Source organism: Entelurus aequoreus, linkage group LG23, assembly GCF_033978785.1.
Source record: "Entelurus aequoreus isolate RoL-2023_Sb linkage group LG23, RoL_Eaeq_v1.1, whole genome shotgun sequence".
Taxonomy (NCBI): Eukaryota; Metazoa; Chordata; class Actinopteri; order Syngnathiformes; family Syngnathidae; genus Entelurus; species Entelurus aequoreus.
This window is the reverse complement of record NC_084753.1, coordinates 37,111,902-37,132,398: the sequence shown is the minus strand read 5'-3', so window position 1 is coordinate 37,132,398 and position 20,497 is coordinate 37,111,902. Positions and strand designations below refer to the sequence as shown.

The window sequence follows — 20,497 nt, the reverse complement described above, 5'->3', positions numbered from 1 at the left end:
ATCACATGATCACAGAATGCATGCTCTACTTATTTTCACCAGTATAACCATTGCTCGTATTGGTTGTAGTTTGTTTTAGTCTTTGTTTTCTGATAGTACTGACAATAACCATATGGTTGCTATTTGGTGTGATATTGTACGCAGGCATGACGTACTTCTTCCTGAAAATAGCCTAATTTCTGTGTAAACTGTGTTGGGTAGAGATGTGTTATTGACTTGTCTATTCAGCTATTATGGTCCCAACACCTCAACCCCTAGTAAGAGGCAGTGGAAGTTTGAACTTCCTTGGAGTAGCCCAGTCCATCGAGCTGCATCAGGCTGCGTACCTGGCGACCTCAGTCAGGGAGAGGGGGAGGAGACTACAGAATCTGGACCGTGATTGCAGTACCGTTTATGGCCATATTCAATATCAATCAATCAATGTTTATTTATATAGCCCTTAATCACAAGTGTCTCAAAGGGCTGCACAAGCCACAACGACATCCTCGGTTCAGAGCCCACATAAGGGCAAGGAAAAACTCACAACCCAGTGGAATGTCATGTCAGATTCGTAAATATGCTCCTTTAAAGGCCTACTGAAAGCCACTACTACCGACCACGCAGTCTGATAGTTTATATATCAATGATGAAATCTTAACATTGCAACACATGCCAATACGGACGGGTTAACTTATAAAGTGCAATTTTAAATTTCCCGCCACACTTCCGGTTGAAAACGTCTAGATATGATGAAGTATGCGCGTGACATAAACGGTTGATACGGAAGTATTGGTACCCCATTGAATCCAATACAAAAAAGCTCTGTTTTCATTTCAAAATTCCACAGTATTCTGGGCATCTGTGTTGGTGAATCTTTTGCAATTTGTTTAATGAACAATGGAGACTGCAAAGAAGAAAGTTGTAGGTGGGATTGGTGTATTAGCGGCGGAATACAGCAACACAGCCAGGAGGACAGAGATGGATAGCAGACGCGCTAGCCGCCGAACACACCTTAACTTCCTCCGTCTCGCCGACCGCATCTGTGATCGGCTGAAGTCCTTCGTCGCACCGTAGATCGCTGGAACGCAGGTGAGCACAGGTGTTGATGAGCAGATGAGGGCTGGCTGGCGTAGGTGGATAGCTAATGTTTTTAGCATAGCTCTGTGAGGTCCGGTTGCTAAGTTAGCTTCAATGGCGTCGTTAGCAACAGCATTGTTAACCTTCGCCAGGCTGGAAAGCATTGACCGTGTAGTTACATGTCCATGGTTTAATAGTATTGTTGATCTTCTGTCTATCCTTCCAGTCAGGGATTTATTTATTTTGTTTCTATATGCAGTTAAGCACGATGCTATCACGTTAGCTCCGTAGCTAAAGTGTTTCGTCGATGTTTTGTCGTGGAGATAAAAGTCACTGTGAATGTCCATTTCGCGTTCTCGACTCTCATTTTCAAGAGGATATAGTATCCGATGTGGTTTAAAATACAAATCCGTGATCCACAATAGAAAAAGGAGAGAGTGTGGAATCCAATGAGCCAGCTTGTACCTAAGTTACGGTCAGAGCGAAAAAAGATATGTCTTGCACTGCATTCTAGTCCTTCACTCTAACGTACCTCATCCACAAATCTTTCATGCTCGCTCAAATTAATGGGGTAATCGTCGCTTTCTCGGTCCGAATCGCTCTAGCTGCATTGAAAACAATAGGAAAATGTGAGGAGCCTTTCAATTGCCTACGTCACGCTACTTCCGGTAGGGGCAAGGCTTTTTTTTTATAAGATACCAAAAGTTGCCATCTTTATCGTCGTTGTTCTCTACTAAATCCTTTCAGCAAAAATATGGCAATATCGCGAAATGATCAAGTATGACACATAGAATGGATCTGCTATCCCCGTTTAAATTTTAAAAATTCATTTCAATAGGCCTTTAAATAGAAGTTCAAAAAGAAAAAAAAAAATCACCTTATGAAGATGTAGTAACATCATCTTGCCACAAGATGTCAGTAAGAGGCAGGACACCGAAACCCACATTGAACATCCCAGCTCTCAATAAAGTGATGAACACACAAAAGACACAACACAAACAACGTAATAAAGAATGTGAGTTACTAAAGAGGACTCGAACGAGCCTAGGACTGGAACTGCAGCTTCCAGGAGAAGAATATGGGCTGGATGTTACTCTTTCTTCCTCTCTGCCAAGAACATTTCTCCTTAAGCACCATTTACATGAAGACACTTCCACTGTGTTGTGCTAGTCTTGGGACCGGCAAGTCTGGACAAAGCCCAGTTGTTTGAACCATTGCTGAAAAAAATATGTGTTGTGACCTCTGACCCGTCATCACTAATTCTATAGATGGTGACTCCTATCAGACGTTGCCCACGTGCTTTCCGATGGAATAACTCCCTCCAGAGTTCTGGCACCTGGGTTATATTTAAATCAGGCCCAATCTAATAGAAAATGTACATGCTATAATTTAGACACTACAATGGAAATTACATAAAAATCAAAGACAATAATTTTAAAAACATTTCACTGCAATATTCAATAGAACAAAATACATACTCACAAATATTGACTACACTGTACCCAACTTTGGTCGCACTTCAACCACTGCTTGACTGTCTGACTGACATTAAAGCATGGATGAGTGCTAACTTCCTCAACCTTAATGAGAGCAAGACCGAGATAATCATCTTCGGCGATACATCTCCAGTCTCGTCTGTCAGTGCTCTTGGTCCTCTGGGTGTAAACATCCGGTCCTCCGTGAGAAATCTCGGTGTGATCTTTGATAGTGCCTTCAAATTCACCAAACAGGTCAGCTCAGTGGTTAGTACCAGCTTTTACCATCTCAGAACCCTAGCAAAGACCAAGGCCTATCTCTCCCAGAGCGACCTGGAGACTGCTATCCACGCCTTCATCACACTGGACAACAATAACTCACTGTACGCTGGCATTGATCAGGCATCACTCCGCCGTTTGCAGCTTGTGCAAAACGCGGCTGCCCGTCTCCTCACCAGTACCAAAAAACGCGAGCACATCACCCCAGTGCTGGCCTCACTCCACTGGCTCCCTGTCCGTCACCGCATTGATTTTAAATTTCTTTTAATTGTTTTTAAATCCCTAAATGGTCTGGCCCCACAATACCTGACCGAGCTGCTGCATCACCATACCTCGTCTAGAGCCTTGAGGTCAGCTGACCAAATGCTTTTGGCGGTCCCCGGATCCAGGCTAAAGACCAGAGGGGACAGAGCCTTTTCCGTTGCCGCCCCTAAGCTCTGGAACAGCCTTCCCCTCCACATTAGGTCAGCCCAGAGCCTGGGGGTATTCAAAACCCTCCTTAAGACCTACCTCTTCTCGCTGGCCTTTGACCCGAGCTGAGTCCGCCCACTAGGCCACCATTTCTAGTCCCCCCCCCTCCCACCCCTTCGCTTTAGTTGTATTTTTCAATTTGTCGCACTTTTATTATTATTATTCTGCAAATTTTTAAACTTTTTATTCGACCCCTTTTACCGTATTGCATTTGCACTATCTTGTTTAGCACATTCATTGTTTATGTTCTTTGTTTTGCTTAGTTTTTTGTTTGCTCCATGCTTTTTTTTAACCTGTAAAGCACTTTGGTTCAATCTAAAAAGTTGTTGAAAATGTGCTATATAAATAAAGTTGACTTGACTTGACTTGACAACTTTTGTTGAAGCATACATTGATTATTGTATTAAGGTCTGGGGACGTACATATAAAACAATCACAAAACAATATTCATATTACAAAAGACAATAATAAAGATGATTAATAGAATTGATTATCAAGACCCAACAAATTATTCATAAAGTCAGACATGTTAAAAGTAAATGATCTTGTTACAACACAGCTGCTCTTTAACTTTAAAGACACATCTTCAGTGATGTTGTATCCTGAGGTCTTTGGATGTTTCGGATGTTGCACCCTCGCCCAGGAGACCCAGTCAGGGGGATCAGCCCACGGATCTGGCCTTTTCAGCCAACTTTGGAGCGGCATAACTCGGTTGGTAGAGTGGCCGTGCCAGAAACTTGAGGGTTCCAGGTTCGATTCCCGCTTCTGCCATCCTAGTCACTGCCGTTGTGTCCTTGGGCAAGACACTTTACCCAACAGCTCCCAGTGCCACCCACACTGGTTTAAATGTAACTTAGATATTGGGTTTCACTATGTAAAGCGCTTTGAGTCACTAGAGAAAAGCGCTATATAAATATAATTCACTTCACTTCACTCTGCTGCTTCACTTGTGGATTGAATGGCCCTTTTTTTGGTCGACCTTGTAACGTCCAAACGGCCAAACACCTCACAGAGAGAGCGACCTGTGAAACCTCTACAGCCAACTTCCATGGGGGTCATAAAATGTCCTCCAGACCCTGCCCCTACACTACTCTACCAGTTCCTGGTACTTAGCACGTTTCCTTTCATTGGCTTCTGCAATCCGCTCTTCCCCGGGCACTGTAAGTTCCAGTCTGATCAGGTGTTTTGAACCCTCAGACGTGATGATCGTCTGGCCGGAGAGATGTTGGTGCAATGTGCTAGGGCAGGGGTCGGCAACCTTTACCACTCAAAGAGCCATTTTGGCAAGTTTCACAAATTAAAGAAAGTAATGGGAGCCACAAAAATTTTATTAAAATGAAAAACACTGCATACAAAGCTTAAATGCTTTGTGCTATGTTAACTAGGGGTCTCCGACACACGCACCGGCACGCACTTTAATGTGGAAATTTGATGTTAGTGCAGCCCGCGAGTTTTGAACTAATGGCGCTTGATAGCGTCATACTTGCCAACCCTCTCACTTTTCCCAGGAGACTCCCGAATATCAGAGCGTGATGACACTGCATTTGGCGCCCTCTACAGTCTGCCCTAACAGTGTACCTGCTCGACCACATGTAGAATGCAATTTCAGCAGCCACACATCTTACACTGACGGTGCCAATACCCAGAATCCCATGCAGCCCTAACTCTTCCGCTCAACCAACGGAAGGGGGGGGGGGGGGGGGGTTGATGTGTGGGGGGATTTGGTGGTAGCGGGGGTGTATAATGTAGACCGGAAGAGTTAGGGCTGCATGGGATTCTGGGTAATGGTTGTGTTGTGTTTATGTTGTGTTACGGTGGGATGTTCTCCAGAAATGTGTTTTTCATTCTTTTTTGGTGTGGGTTCACAGTGTGGCGCATATTTGTAACGTAACAATGTTAAAGTTGTTTGATACGGCTACCGTCAGTGTAAGCTGTGTGGCTGATGAGTAAGTATGCTTTGCTGTCTCCTGTGTGTGCAAGTAATAACAACATGCAACATGTGGCTGGACTGGCACGCTGTATGTAAATGCTATAGAGGACAATTACTGCAGTGCAATTAGGGCACGCCCTTTATTTAGTAATTAGAGTGTAAATGGGATTATTTTTTCCCTGGGAGTAATTTATGAGAGACACTGACATCCATCAATCTCCTGGGAAAATCGGGGGGGTCGGCATGTATGTAGCTGAGCCGCATCAGAGTGGTCAAGGAGCCGCGGGTTGCCGACCCCTGTGCTAGGGGAACCTCAACCGTTTTCCCAAGTCAACGTGCAGCTGCCAATCAGGGGCTCTGTGGAGGAGGCCTGTTGTTGTCTGTGGGCATGCCCGGGGTCTCTCTCCAGCTTTCATAAGGAGGATTGCCTTCTCTGAAGCACGATGGTGTTTGCTGGTGCTGATGGCTGAGGCTATGCTCTCAGAAACTGCTTTGAGTACCAGGTCATGGCATGCGACATCCACTGGAGACATTTCGAAACAGCAGTGTCTTTCATTAGAAAAATGCAGTTCATTTTAATATTGACCATAGGGAACCTTTGGGAAGCTGTTGATGAGATCCTCTATGGTGGCCCTACCACAGCAAAGAGGACAGGAAAGTGTCTCGCTCTTTCCCCACACATCATGGTTTGCAGGGCCAGTGAAGGCCTGGAGACTGCCTGCACTAGAAACCAGACGCTGTGGGAGTCTGCCTGCCTGATGTTTGACCAGGTGACTTTGCGCTGCACCGTGCTCTCCCACCTAGTCCATTTTCCCTGCTGCCGGAGTCCCACTGTCCTGCCCACTCGCTCTTCCTCCAACCCTGCTCTGACCTCTTCCTGGAGTAGATGGTGTCTCTCTTTGCCCCACTGACTTGGCTCCTGGGGAAGTAGCCCAGGCCCGCTGTCCCTGTTGCCAAGACCCTCACCAGCTCAAATGATGTATAAAGTAAATAATAATATGCTTCCAGAAGTGGTCCAGAAGATGTTTCAGATGTGAACCAGTAAATATGAACTAAGAGGGATTTATGTGTACTCAAAAGCAAAGGTATGAACACATATGTATGTCATTCATCCATGCAATTATTTACAATTAGAAATGGAAAAAAAAATTTAACACTTCATTATTTAAAAAACTTATATAAAAACACTACTATAAATAAGTATAAAAGTGAATTGTGAATATCTATACACCTCTTACATGTTTATTATATATTTTGTACCATTTACTCTCACCTCTTCAGTCAAATTATTTGGTTTTTTATTAAAAATGCACAATGTTGTATATGAATGCATGTACTTGACTGAAAACAGCACACATCTAAAATATCGATTCTATACGTGGTAGAATCATATTAAGAAGATTGTGTTACACACACACACACAATGATGTCACACATGTTATATGTGCTGATGTTACAAAGTCAAAGTTAACAAAAATGTGAGTTTATTTCAAATCCTGGTGCTGTTCTCACCAGCACACTTGTGTTTCTTACACTGGTACTTATAAGAAAATCTTTCACCACACACACTGCAACTCAACACTTTCTCTCCGGTGTGTACTCTTATGTGTTTTTTCAAACATTGACTTTGTGTAAAACCTTTCCCACAGATTGAACAAGTGAAAGGTTTTGCGCCAGTGTGTATTCTCATGTGTACTTTCAAATATTGACTTTGTACAAAATCCTTAGCGCAGATTGAACAAGAAAAAGGTTTTGCACCGGTGTGTATCCTCATATGTACTTTCAAATATTGACTTTGTACAAAATCTTTGCCGCAGATTGAACAGGTAAAAGGTTTTTCACCAGTGTGCATTCTCATGTGTCTTTTCAAATCGTGATTTTGCAGAAAACTTTTACCACAGATTGAACAGCCAAAAGTGTTTTCTCTGGTGTGCATTCTCATGTGGACTTTTAAATTTGTACTTGTTACAAAACCTTTGCCACACATTGAACAAGAAAAAGGTGTTTCTCTGGTGTGCATTCTCATGTGTACTTTCAAATTCGTACTTGTTACAAAACTTTTACCACATTCTGAGCAGGTAAACGGTTTTTCGCCAGTGTGCGTTCTCATGTGTTCCTTCAACACGTCTTTTCGTGCAAAGCCTTTACCACACACTGAGCAGGGAAACGGCTTTTCTCCAGTGTGTGTCCTCATGTGTGTTTTCAGACGACAATGGTAACTAAAGGTTTTGTCGCAGTGAGAACACGTCAGGCGTGTGTTGTCAGTGTGACATGTCTTATCATCTTTAGAGTCTTCATCATCAGTGTCAGGAGAGTGTGACGTTGTGTCCTCACTATCTGATAGTGGAGCTAAGAGCTTGTCTGCTTGTGATCCTCCACAGTGGTCTCCATCAGCTTCTGTTGTCATGTGTTGAGTTGAGCTGCTGCTTGGAGGCTCCGCCTCTCTCTTCTCCTCACTTTCACCTTTGACCTCATCACCTTCACTCTTCACAGGGACACCAGTCACTGGCATCTTGGTGACATCAACCTCCTCCAGTCCTTCAAGATGCTCTCCCTCCTGACTGATGCTGTGTTCCTCCTCTTCTTCTTTAAAATGGGGGATCAGTGGGTCCTCCTTTTCATTTTCAAAGTGTGGCGCCTTGTCTTCCACTTTAATTTGGAGGGGCTGTGGCTCCTCTTGCTTCATTCTGCAGATCCACTCCTGTTTCTCAGGCAGAATATGTTCTTTATAGACGTGACAGGGCACAAGACAGCAAACACATGACCATTGACCATCGTTAACCATCTTCTCGGGCTGGACAATTAATCAAATTGTGATTTTGATTTCAATCAAGGCTTCTCACAATGATGAAAATATAATAATCAAAAACAAACCGTAAGGTTGGGCCGATAAAACCATATCAATATATATCGTGAAACACATTTAACAATGCACTTTGTGAGCATCACTGTGCTCCAATATCATTCACACACAAGCATTACTGCAACCTCAGAAAATAAACTCACCTTTGATCAGCACACCGCGGACATTCAAAAAAAGAAGTCAACAAAGACTGTCAGCCATTCGTAAACTTAAAGGCCTACTGAAAACCACTACTACCGACCACGCAGTCTGATAGTTTATATATCAATGATGAAATCTTAACATTATAACACATGCCAATACGGCCGGGTTAACTTATAAAGTGACATTTTAAATTTGCCGCTAAACTTCCGGTTCGAAACGCCTCTGAGGATGACGTATGTGCGTGACGTAGACCGGCGAACACGGGTATGCCTTCCACATTGAAGCCAATACGAAAAAGCTCTGTTTTCATTTCATAATTCCACAGTATTCTGGACATCTGTGTTCGTGAATCTGTTTCAATCATGTTCATTGCATTATGGAGAAGGAAGCTGGGCAAGCAAAGAAGAAAGTTGTCGGTGCGAAATGGACGTATTTTTCGAACGTAGTCAGCCACAACAGTACACAGCCGGCGCTTCTTTGTTTACATTCCCGAAAGATGCAGTCAAGATGGAAGAACTCGGATAACAGAGACTCTAACCAGGAGGACTTTTGACTTCGATACACGGACGCCTGTAGAGAACTGGGACAACACAGACTCTTACCAGGATTACTTTGATTTGGATGACAAAGACGCAGACGTGCTACTGTGAGTATGCAGCTTTGGCTTCTAAACATTTGATCGCTTGACCGTATGTGCGCAACTTTTTTTTGCGTATGTACGTAACTTTTTTTAAATATATAAGCTTTATGAACCTTGGGTTAGGTGAACGGTCTTTTGGGCTGAGTGATTGTGTGTGTTGATCAGGTGTTTGAATTGTATTGGCGTGTTCTATGGAGCTAGGAGCTAGCATAGGAGCTAGGAGCTAGCATAACAAACACGCAGGTGTTTTTATGCAGGATTAATTTGTGGCATATTAAAGGCCTACTGAAACCCACTACTACCGACCACGCAGTCTGATAGTTTATATATCAATGATGAAATCTTAACATTATAACACATGCCAATACGGCCGGGTTAACTTATAAAGTGACATTTTAAATTTGCCGCTAAACTTCCGGTTCGAAACGCCTCTGAGGATGACGTATGCGTGTGACGTAGCCCGGCGAACACGGGTATGCCTTCCACATTGAAGCCGATACGAAAAAGCTCTGTTTTCATTTCATAATTCCACAGTATTCTGGACATCTGTGTTCGTGAATCTGTTTCAATCATGTTCATTGCATTATGGAGAAGGAAGCCGAGCAAGCAAAGAAGAAAGTTGTCGGTGCGAAATGGACGTATTTTTCGAACGTAGTCAGCCACAACAGTACACAGCCGGCGCTTCTTTGTTTACATTCCCGAAAGATGCAGTCAAGATGGAAGAACTCGGATAACAGAGACTCTAACCAGGAGGACTTTTGACTTCGATACACAGACGCCTGTAGAGAACTGGGACAACACAGACTCTTACCAGGATTACTTTGATTTGGATGACAAAGACGCAGACGTGCTACTGTGAGTATGCAGCTTTGGCTTTTTTTTGCGTATGTACGTAACTTTTTAAAAATATATAAGCTTTATGAACCTTGGGTTAGGTGAACGGTCTTTTGGGCTGAGTGATTGTGTGTGTTGATCATGTGTTTGAATTGTATTGGCGTGTTCTATGGAGCTAGGAGCTAGCAGAGGAGCTAGGAGCTAGCATAACACGTACCGTACCGTACGTGCGCGTCACGTACGTAACTTTTTAAAAATATATAAGCTTTATGAACCTTGGGTTAGGTGAACGGTCTTTTGGGCTGAGTGATTGTGTGTGTTGATCAGGTGTTTGAATTGTATTGGCGTGTTCTATGGAGCTAGGAGCTAGCATAGGAGCTAGGAGCTAGCATAACAAACACGCAGGTGTTATTATGCAGGATTAATTTGTGGCATATTAAATATAAGCCTGGTTGTGTTGTGGCTAATAGAGTAAATATATGTCTTGTGTTTATTTACTGTTGTAGTCATTCCCAGCTGAATATCAGGTACCGTGAGTATGCAGCCTTGGCTGCTAAACATTCGATAACTTGACCGTATGTGCGCGTCACGTACGTAACTTTTTAAAAATATATAAGCTTTATGAACCTTGGGTTAGGTAAACGGTCTTTTGGGCTGAGTGATTGTGTGTGTTGATCAGGTGTTTGAATTGTATTGGCGTGTTCTATGGAGCTAGGAGCTAGCAGAGGAGCTAGGAGCTAGCATAACAAACACGCAGGTGTTTTTATGCAGGATTAATTTGTGGCATATTAAATATAAGCCTGGTTGTGTTGTGGCTAATAGAGTATATATATGTCTTGTGTTTATTTACTGTTGTAGTCATTCCCAGCTGAATATCAGGTCACCCCCGGCTCTCACAGCATCTTCCCTATCTGAATAGCTTCAACTCCCCACTAGTCCTTCACTTGCACTTTACTCATCCACAAATCTTTCATCCTCGCTCAAATTAATGGGGAAATTGTCGCTTTCTCGGTCCGAATCTCTCTCACTTCATGCGGCCATCATTGTAAACAATAGGGAACTTTGCGTATATGTTCAACTGACTACGTCACGCTACTTCCGGTAGGTGCAAGCCTTTTTTTTATCAGATACCAAAAGTTGCAATCTTTATCGTCGTTGTTCTATACTAAATCCTTTCAGCAAAAATATGGCAATATCGCGAAATGATCAAGTATGACACATAGAATAGATCTGCTATCCCCGTTTAAATAAAAAAAATTCATTTCAGTAGGCCTTTAAAGGACTATACGTTGCACCTCACCTCCTGTTATTACTGCATCGTTCTACCCATCCTTCTGTACTGTTCCACATGTTTTTTTCCACTATGCTTTCTGTATCCAACCGGACCAAACTCACACGCATTACAAACACAGCAGCTAAAATCACCGGCCTACCCACACCCAACATCTCAGGTCTAAACCACAGCTCCATCATTCGACTGGCAAACACAATAGTCCAGGATATGACTCTCCTACTACACCAATACATCATCTCACTACCATCAGGGCGCAGGTACAGAACTAACATCTGCGGTCCCCTCCGAGGTTTCTCATTGTCATCCCATTGGGTTGAGTTTTTTTCTTGCCCTGACGTGGGATCTGAGCCGAGGATGTCGTTGTGACTTGTGCAGCCCTTTGAGACACTCGTGATTTCGGGCTATATAAGTAAACTTTCATTGATTGACTTTGAAATGAGTCACGGACCGGACCGGTGGTTGGGGACTGCTGCTTTACAGGACAAATAAGTTAAAAGCAAATACAACCACGCATATTAAAACAGTAATAATAAATGCATATGGCAAATTGTTTGTTCAAAGCCAATTCAATCAAATACGTTTTAAAGGCCTACTGAAATGAATTTGTTTTATTTAAACGGGGATAGCAGATCTATTCTATGTGTCATACTTGATCATTTCACGATATTGCCATATTTTTGCTGAAAGGATTTAGTATAGAACAACGACGATAAAGATTGCAACTTTTGGTATCTGATAAAAAAAAGGCTTGCCCCTACCGGAAGTAGCGTGACGTAGTCAGTTGAACATATACGCAAAGTTCCCTATTGTTTACAATGATGGCCGCATGAAGTGAGAGAGATTCGGACCGAGAAAGCGACAATTTCCCCATTAATTTGAGCGAGGATGAAAGATTTGTGGATGAGTAAAGTGCAAGTGAAGGACTAGTGGGGAGTTGAAGCTATTCAGATAGGGAAGATGCTGTGAGAGCCGGGGGTGACCTGATATTCAGCTGGGAATGACTACAACAGTAAATAAACACAAGACATATATATACTCTATTAGCCACAACACAACCAGGCTTATATTTAATATGCCACAAATTAATCCTGCATAAAAACACCTGCGTGTTTGTTATGCTAGCTCCTAGCTCCTCTGCTAGCTCCTAGCTCCATAGAACACGCCAATACAATTCAAACACCTGATCAACACACACAATCACTCAGCCCAAAAGACCGTTTACCTAACCCAAGGTTCATAAAGCTTATATATTTTTAAAAAGTTACGTACGTGACGCGCACGTACGGTACGGTACGTGTTATGCTAGCTCCTAGCTCCTCTGCTAGCTCCTAGCTCCATAGAACACGCCAATACAATTCAAACACATGATCAACACACACAATCACTCAGCCCAAAAGACCGTTCACCTAACCCAAGGTTCATAAAGCTTATATATTTTAAAAAAGTTACGTACATACGCAAAAAAAAGCCAAAGCTGCATACTCACAGTAGCACGTCTGCGTCTTTGTCATCCAAATCAAAGTAATCCTGGTAAGAGACTGTGTTGTCCCAGTTCTCTACAGGCGTCTGTGTATCCAAATCAAAAGTCCTCCTGGTTAGAGTCTCTGTTATCCGAGTTCTTCCATCTTGACTGCATCTTTCGGGAATGTAAACAAAGAAGCGCCGGCTTTGTACTGTTGTGGCTGACTACGTTCGAAAAATACGTCCATTTCGCACCGACAACTTTCTTCTTTGCTTGCTCGGCTTCCTTCTCCATAATGCAATGAACATGATTGAAACAGATTCACGAACACAGATGTCCAGAATACTGTGGAATTATGAAATGAAAACAGAGCTTTTTCGTATCGGCTTCAATGTGGAAGGCATACCCGTGTTCGCCGGGCTACGTCACACGCATACGTCATCCTCAGAGGCGTTTCGAACCGGAAGTTTAGCGGCAAATTTAAAATGTCACTTTATAAGTTAACCCGGCCGTATTGGCATGTGTTATAATGTTAAGATTTCATCATTGATATATAAACTATCAGACTGCGTGGTCGGTAGTAGTGGGTTTCAGTAGGCCTTTAAAAGCTTCCAGGTCCGTGATTAAGCTATTCCTTCTTCTTCCGACATCCGGCTCTTTATTCCACACACACACACACTAGGTGTGGCGAAATGATTCTCTGCATTTGACCCATCACCCTAGATCACCACCTGAGAGGTGAGGGGAGCAGTGAGCAGCAGCGGTGGCCGCGCCCGGGAATCATTTTTGGTGATTTAACCCCCAATTCCAACCCTTGATGCTGAGTGCCAAGCAGGGAAGTAATGGGTCCCATTTTTATACTCTTTGGTATGACTTGGCCGGGGTTTGAACTCACGACCTACCCATCTCAGGGTACTTTAACTTTAACTTAACAATTACAAAAATAATTGCAGCTTTACCCAAGTTCGCATGTCTGTTTAAAGGCCTACTGAAAGCCACTACTAGCGACCACGCAGTCTGATAGTTTATACATCAATCATGAAATCTTAACATTGCAACACATGCCAATACGGCCGGGTTAACTTATAAAGTGCAATTTTAAATTTCCCGGGAAACTTCCAGCTGAAAACGTCTTTGGATGATGACGTTTGCGCGTGACGTCAAGAGTTGAAGCGGAAGTATGTGGACACATTGTATCCCAATACAAACAGCTCTGTTTTCATTGCAAAATTCCACAGTATTCTGAACATCTGTGTTGGTGAATCTTTTGCAATTTGTTTAATGAACAATGGAGACTGCAAAGAAGAAAGCTGTAGGTGGGATCGGTGTATTAGCGGCTGGCTGCAGCAACACAACCAGGAGGACTTTGAGTTGGATAGCAGACGCGCTACTGTCCTCACCTTGACTTCCTCCGTCTCTGGGCCGCCGACCGCATCGATGATCGGGTGAAGTCCTTCGTCGCGCCGTCGATCGCTGGAACGCAGGTGAGCACGGATGTTGATGAGCAGATGAGGGCTGGCGTAGGTGGAGAGCTAATGTTTTTAGCATAGCTCTGTCGAGGTCCCGTAGCTAAGTTAGCTTCAATGGTGTCGTTAGCAACAGCATTGCTAGGCTTCGCCAGGCGGTACAGCATTAACCGTGTGGTTACAGGTCCAGAGTTTGGTAGTATTGTTGATCTTCTGTCTATCCTTCCAGTCAGGGGCTTATTTTGTCTGTTTCTATATGCAGTTAAGCACGATGCTATCACGTTAGCTCCGTAGCTAAAGTGCTTTGTCGATGTATTGTCATGGAGATAAAAGTCACTGTGAATGTCCATTTTGCGTTCTCGACTCTCATTTTCAAGAGGATAAAGTATCCCAGGTGGTTTAAAATACAAATCCGTGATCCACAATAGAAAAAGGAGAAAGTGTGGAATCCAATGAACCCTTGTACCTAAGTTACGGTCAGAGCGAAAAAAGATACGTCCTCCACTGCACTCTAATCCTTCACTCTCACTTTCCTCATCCACAAATCTTTCATCCTGGCTCAAATTAATGGGGTAATCGTCGCTTTCTCGGTCCGAATCACTCTCGCTGCTGGTGTAAACAATGGGGAAATGTGAGGAGCCTTTCAACCTGTGACGTCACGCTACTTCCGGTACAGGCAAGGCTTTTTTTTTATCAGCGACCAAAAGTTGCGAACTTTATCGTCGATGTTCTCTACTAAATCCTTTCAGCAAAAATATGGCAATAACGCGAAATGATCAAGTATGACACATAGAATGGATCTGCTATCCCCGTTTAAATAAAAAATGTCATTTCAGTAGGCCTTTAAACATCCTATGGTAGGCTGTCAAATAAAAGATAAATAGTAAACAACACACATGTATGTTTAACATTTCTCTCCACTCACATTCAAATACACATATACTGTAACTATGTATCCAAATTCACAGTTTCAAGTTGAAGTGCCTGTTTCCAGCTTATTTGCGGGATTTTTCTGAAGATATTTGAGTGCAATTAAATACAGGTTTATATTTACTTTCCCGCCCATTATTACCGTCATACAAACAAGTTTCATTCATATATGTCACGTGATCAGGGCTAAAGTCAACTCAATCATCGCCGCCATTTTACAACACAGCCGTGTTGTTAAAATTCAAAGTTATTAACGCGACTTTTCACGTCTACAATCCAACACAGAGGTCGTAAAACATGTCATAAAACGTTATTATTCACGAAAATAAATATTTGTGTGATTTTCACCGTGTACCGACCTGAAAAGAAGGTCAATATTGACACAGGAATGAAGCACCGCAGCTCCCGACATCAGTCCGGCGAGGAGGCGGAAGTGTCCTCAACCCGAGAAGTCCGGCGCGCCCGGCACTTTGGTTCCGCCCTCCCGTTTCCCAGTTTTAATGTTTTGTTTCGCACCGAATGTTGCAATAATTACTCCAGGTCCTTACAACAATATTAAACTGTAATATTTTTTGGGGTGAAATAAATGACCATCAGTTTTTAACATAAATTCTCAAAACTGAAATGGTGGTCTAGTTTTGAGTGTACCACACTAATGTGTCATTCACACTTTTCTAACCTACTGTAATTATTTACCGTTCCATTGTCTCCTCCATTGCCATAAATAGTAGACACTGAAAGTAGTTGTTTGGGGGAAAAAAACGTATTTATACTGCCGCAGGAATCTTCCAAGTGGTTTGTGTCATGATACGCACATAGACATCTTATAAGTAGACGCAGTATTGGCTGCTGTAACGCGAGAAATTGGGCCGCCATCTTGAAGTGGTGACGAGGAGCCAGCCTAAACTGACAGTTGACAGGTAGAAAACAAAGATGGTGTTCAGCGTTTTCCTGCTCAAATGAGCAGACTGTTGAAAAAAGGAATCGGGGGATTACTTTTCACAAGTAAGATTTAACATTACCATACTATTGGTTGTATTTTGTGAAAAGAATATTACCACCGAGTTGAGAAGGAGCAAAGATCGCAGCCGCTAGCAAACAAGAGTAGGACCATAATAGAATTGCTTGTCAATGAAATTAATTACATTTAAAAATGTCATTTTTGAATAACATAAAGTTTAAATAAATGATTAAGATAAAGATTGTAAAAGCCAACAGGGGTAAAAGTTAGGACCGGGGGAGGGGTGGTGGTTAATATATGTTAGCTAACTAGACAATCAGATGGACAGTGGCTATACAATATTATACAAGTCTAAATTTAGTCTGGCTTTCCAACCCAATTTTGTGTAGCCCACCTTCGTGAAATGTGTGGGACAAAATATGTGATAAATGGGAAAAGGCCCTGCCACACTTACCTGACACCATGGAATGGGGTGATTTTTGGTATTACTGTTGAACTACTAGGCTATGTGTTCACCCCGCTATGAACTATAGGTTATACTACAGGCTATATGTCCCTAAGATATCCATCCATTTTCTACTGCTTGTCCCTTTTGGGGTGATATCTAATGTATTTATACATTGTTTATGTAGGATATACGCATGTATATATAACCTAATCATATTGTTTCTTCAATTTAAAAATAGCTGACCGTTTTTTTCCCCCTTCTCTGGGATTATATTCCCAGTTTTGATCTCGGACGTCTGGTCACTTATAGCATGTAAAAATATTCTATTACTGTTAAGCAAACAATGAATAATAAAACATGTGTCCTTTAGCATAGCTACACGTATGACAAAAAAGCGCGTGAAAATCAGTGGTATTCAGTGAGGTAAGATGAATTAAATGCGCTGACAGTTCATTGCTCCTGCCAAATGAATTGCACTGAGTGGAGCGGATCACCACTCCAAGATGGCGGCCCGCGTCTCGTCAGCGCCAGTAGGCAGTAGCGCTCGATGCTGCGTACCCTTATAAGATGTCTATGATGGGTACGGTCTTGTGTATAGCTGTCTTTAAATACTGCCCGAAGTCTTTTTCGTCAAGACCTCAACGCGCTGTTTCAATTAATGTAGCCAGTATGAAAGTTAGGAAAATATCTCGAGGAAAACTTTGTATCGAACTTTTTTTTGGGGGGGTCAAAAATGATGTCAGCAAGTGGGGGCATGGCCAAAAAAAGAATTGAGAAGTATCGGATTAGGCTAAAGAGGATTTGGAGCGTTCCTGGTCTGTATTCAGTCTCCAGTATCCAGTCCATTTATTATAGTGGTTGTCCACACATTTTTTCATATTTATTTTTTAATTTATTTTTTTATTTATTCATATGTTTTACATTTTTTTATTGCTTTATTTATTTTTCTATACTTACTTAGGCCTTAGTATTCCCTGAAGAACATGGGCCGCCGACGAAAGCCTTCCATCCATTCCGGTCTTGTGCCCTTCGGTCGAGTTGTTGCCATGACAGCCCCTCAGCCCTCATCTCCTGTTCCGTGCTTCTTCTCCAGGTTGTTCTTGGTCTCCCTCTGTTTCTTTTTCCCTGTGGGTTCCAGGTTAGTGCCTGTTTGGTGATTGATTTATTGGGTTTTCTGAGTGTGTGGCCTATCCAGCTCCACTTCCTTCTCCTGATTTGCAGTTCCACTGGTTCTTGTGTGGTGAGTTCCCACAGGCTGGCATTGGTGATGGTGTCTGGCCAGTAGACTCCTAGGTCTGTGTTTTGTAGCGCCTGCACAGTTTGTATTAAAATTATTCGAAGGACACGAGTGTTGCTAGCTTTGCTTTTTCTTCTAAGTACACTTTTTGCAATCCGTGCACCTCTTTATTTTTGTTTTATTACGGGTTTTTTTGGAGAGCGCGTGTTTTTTCCCTATATTTTGTATCCAGCTTCTTAGTCACGGTCGTTGAGTCGTTGGGCAAGAGTTAAGACTTAGGGACTCATGGGGTGAGTCATTGAACGAGTTAATAAAGAGAACCTGTGGGGAAAAAACCCAGGTTGATTCGATCATGACTCTCCCTTGAAAAGTGAGCACACTCACTGTGGAGAGAGACAGACATTTGTGGAAATAAGACTAGCTATGAACAATTCTTTTGCTGAACATCTCCGAGGATCAGGTCTTTAGTTACGGTTCTCAGAATTGTATTCAACAAGGTCACAGGTAAAGGTTACAGCGCTGCTGTCAATTTGCAAGTACAAACATGATACAAAACGATATTTGGTCAGCTCATGAACTCTCAGAAGTAGAAAAGCAGACCTTTATTACATATTCAGGTTATAAGTGGCCTACTATGCAAATGACTGATAAACCATCAGAAGCTCAATGTTCGCAATTGTGACAATTGACCCTTTTTGGTAGCAATTATTGTGACAAATTCCCTCTAAACATACCTCAGGACTATCTTATAAGTCATTCTTGTGGGACATGATCAATCAATCAATCAATGTTTACTTATATAGCCCTAAATCACAAGTGTCTCAAAGGGCTGCACAAGCCACAACGACACCCTCAGATCCCACATCAGGGCAAGAGAAAACTCAACCCAGTGGGATGACAATGAGAAACCTTGGAGGGGACCGCAGATGTCCAGTCCATAGTGGATCTAACATAATAGTGTGAGAGTCCAGTCCATAGTGGATCTAACATAATAGTGTGAGAGTCCAGTCCATAGTGGATCTAACATAATAGTGTGAGTCCAGTCCTTAGTGGATCTAGCATAATAGTGTGAGAGTCCATTCCATAGTGGATCCAACATAATAGTGTGAGTCCAGTCCATAGTAGATCTAGCATAATAGTGTGAGAGTCCAGTCCATAGTGGATCCAGCATAATAGTGAGAGTCCAGTCCATAGTGGATCTAGCATAATAGTGAGAGTCCAGTCCATAGTGGATCTAACAAAATAGTGTGAGTCCAGTCCATAGTGGATCCAACATAATAGTGTGAGTCCAGTCCATAGTGGATCTAGCATAATAGTGTGAGAGTCCAGTCCATAGTGGATCTAGCATAATAGTGTGAGTCCAGTCCATAGTGGATCTAACATAATAGTGAGGGAGTCCAGTCCATAGTGGATCTAGCATAATAGTGAGAGTCCAGTCCATAGTGGATCTAGCATAATAGTGAGAGTCCAATCCATAGTGGATCTAACATAATAGTGTGAGTCCAGTCCATAGTGGATCTAACATAATAGTGCGAGTACAGTCCATAGTGGATCTAGCATAATAGTGTGAGAGTCTAGTCCATAGTGGATCTAGCATAATAGTGAGAGTCCAGTCCATAGTGGATCTAACATAATAGTGTGAGAGTCCAGTCCATAGTGGAGCTAGCATAATAGTGTGAGAGTCTAGTCCATAGTGGATCTAGCATAATAGTGAGAGTCCAGTCCATAGTGGATCTTACATAATAGTGTGAGTCCAGTCCATAGTGGATCCAACATAATAGTGTGAGTCCAGTCCATAGTGGATCCAGCATAATAGCGAGAGTCCAGTCCATAGTGGATCTAACATAATAGTGTGAGTCCAGTCCATAGTGGATCTAACATAATAGTGTGAGAGTCCAGTCCATAGTGGATCTAGCATAATAGTGAGAGTCCAGTCCATAGTGGATCTAACATAATAGTGTGAGTCCAGTCCATAGTGGATCCAACATAATAGTGTGAGTCCAGTCCATAGTGGATCTAGCATAATAGTGTGAAAGTCCAGTCCATAGTGGATCTAGCATAATAGTGTGAGTCCAGTCCATAGTGGATCTAACATAATAGTGAGAGAGTCCAGTCCATAGTGGATCTAACATAATAGTGTGAGAGTCCAGTCCATTGTGGATCTAGCATAATAGTGTGAGAGTCCAGTCCATAGTGGGGCAAGCAGGAGATCATGTTGAGTGGAGACAAGTCAGCAGCATAGAGACGTCCCCAACTGATGCACAGATGAGTGGTCCACCCTGGGTCCCGACTTTGGACAGCTAGCGCTTCATCTGTGGTCACCGAATCAGAGCAGAAAAGAAACGGCAGATCAACTGATCTAAAAGGGGTGTCTATTTAAAGGCTAGAGTATACCAATGAGTTTTAAGATGGGACTTAAATGCTTCTACTGAGGTAGCATCTCTAACTGTTACCGGGAGGGCATTCCAGAGTATTGGAGCCCCAATAGAAAACGCTCTATAGCCCGCAGACTTTTTTCGGGGCTCTGGGAATCACTAATAAGCCGGAGTTCTTTGAACGCAGATTTCTTGCCGGGACATATGGTACAATACAATCAGCAAGATAGGATGGAGCTAGACCGTGTAGTATTTTATACGTAAGTAGTAAAACCTTAAAGTCACATCTTAAATGCACAGGAAGCCAGTGCAGGTGAGCCAGTATAGGTATATATATGTATATAGGTATATATAGGTATGTACAGTATAGGCGTAATATGATCAAACTTTCTTGTTCTTGTCAAAAGTCTAGGAGCCGCGTTTTGTACCAACTGTAATCTTTTAATGCTACACATAGGGAGATGATACATGACATGATACATTGTTTGCCGTCTTTGGTCAGAAGAGAAAATGGTGACAAAAAACAAGCCGACTCCAGACAAGGTGAGTTAGACATTCCAACCCCTTGGGACTGCAGAAGATGATCATACACACACTATCTACACATTATCTACTAGGGCTGGTAATCTTTG

At 42.6% G+C, this 20,497-nt stretch overlaps 3 protein-coding genes across 5 annotated transcripts in view; 1 reads left to right on the top strand and 2 right to left on the bottom strand.

Annotated features, from left to right (window-relative positions):
* Positions 1–20,497, top strand: part of LOC133640585 (oocyte zinc finger protein XlCOF6-like) — a 404,169-nt gene that overhangs the window by 348,859 nt on the left and 34,813 nt on the right. The window lies entirely within an intron of this gene.
* LOC133640587 (gastrula zinc finger protein XlCGF57.1-like) overlaps positions 1–20,497 on the bottom strand; it is a 173,026-nt gene that overhangs the window by 132,172 nt on the left and 20,357 nt on the right. The gene's annotated exons all lie outside the window — the stretch shown is intronic.
* On the bottom strand, positions 6,511–15,307 carry LOC133640705 (oocyte zinc finger protein XlCOF6.1-like). 2 transcript variants are annotated; one of them, XM_062034271.1, is made up of 2 exons: positions 15,204–15,307; positions 6,511–7,912 (listed from the first exon to the last, which is right to left on the bottom strand). In XM_062034271.1, exon 2 carries the CDS (start codon positions 7,895–7,897, stop codon positions 6,701–6,703), a length of 1,197 nt encoding a protein of 398 aa, XP_061890255.1. In that variant the 5' UTR covers positions 7,898–7,912; positions 15,204–15,307; the 3' UTR covers positions 6,511–6,700. The 2 variants fall into 2 exon arrangements, with proteins under 2 accessions (XP_061890255.1, XP_061890254.1); XM_062034270.1 differs by having other exon boundaries at positions 6,511–7,935; positions 15,204–15,301.

Coding starts and splice junctions, on each gene's coding strand:
- LOC133640705 (XM_062034271.1), bottom strand. CDS start 7,897: ATGAAGCAAGAGGAGCCACAGCCCCTCCAAATTAAAGTGGAAGACAAG.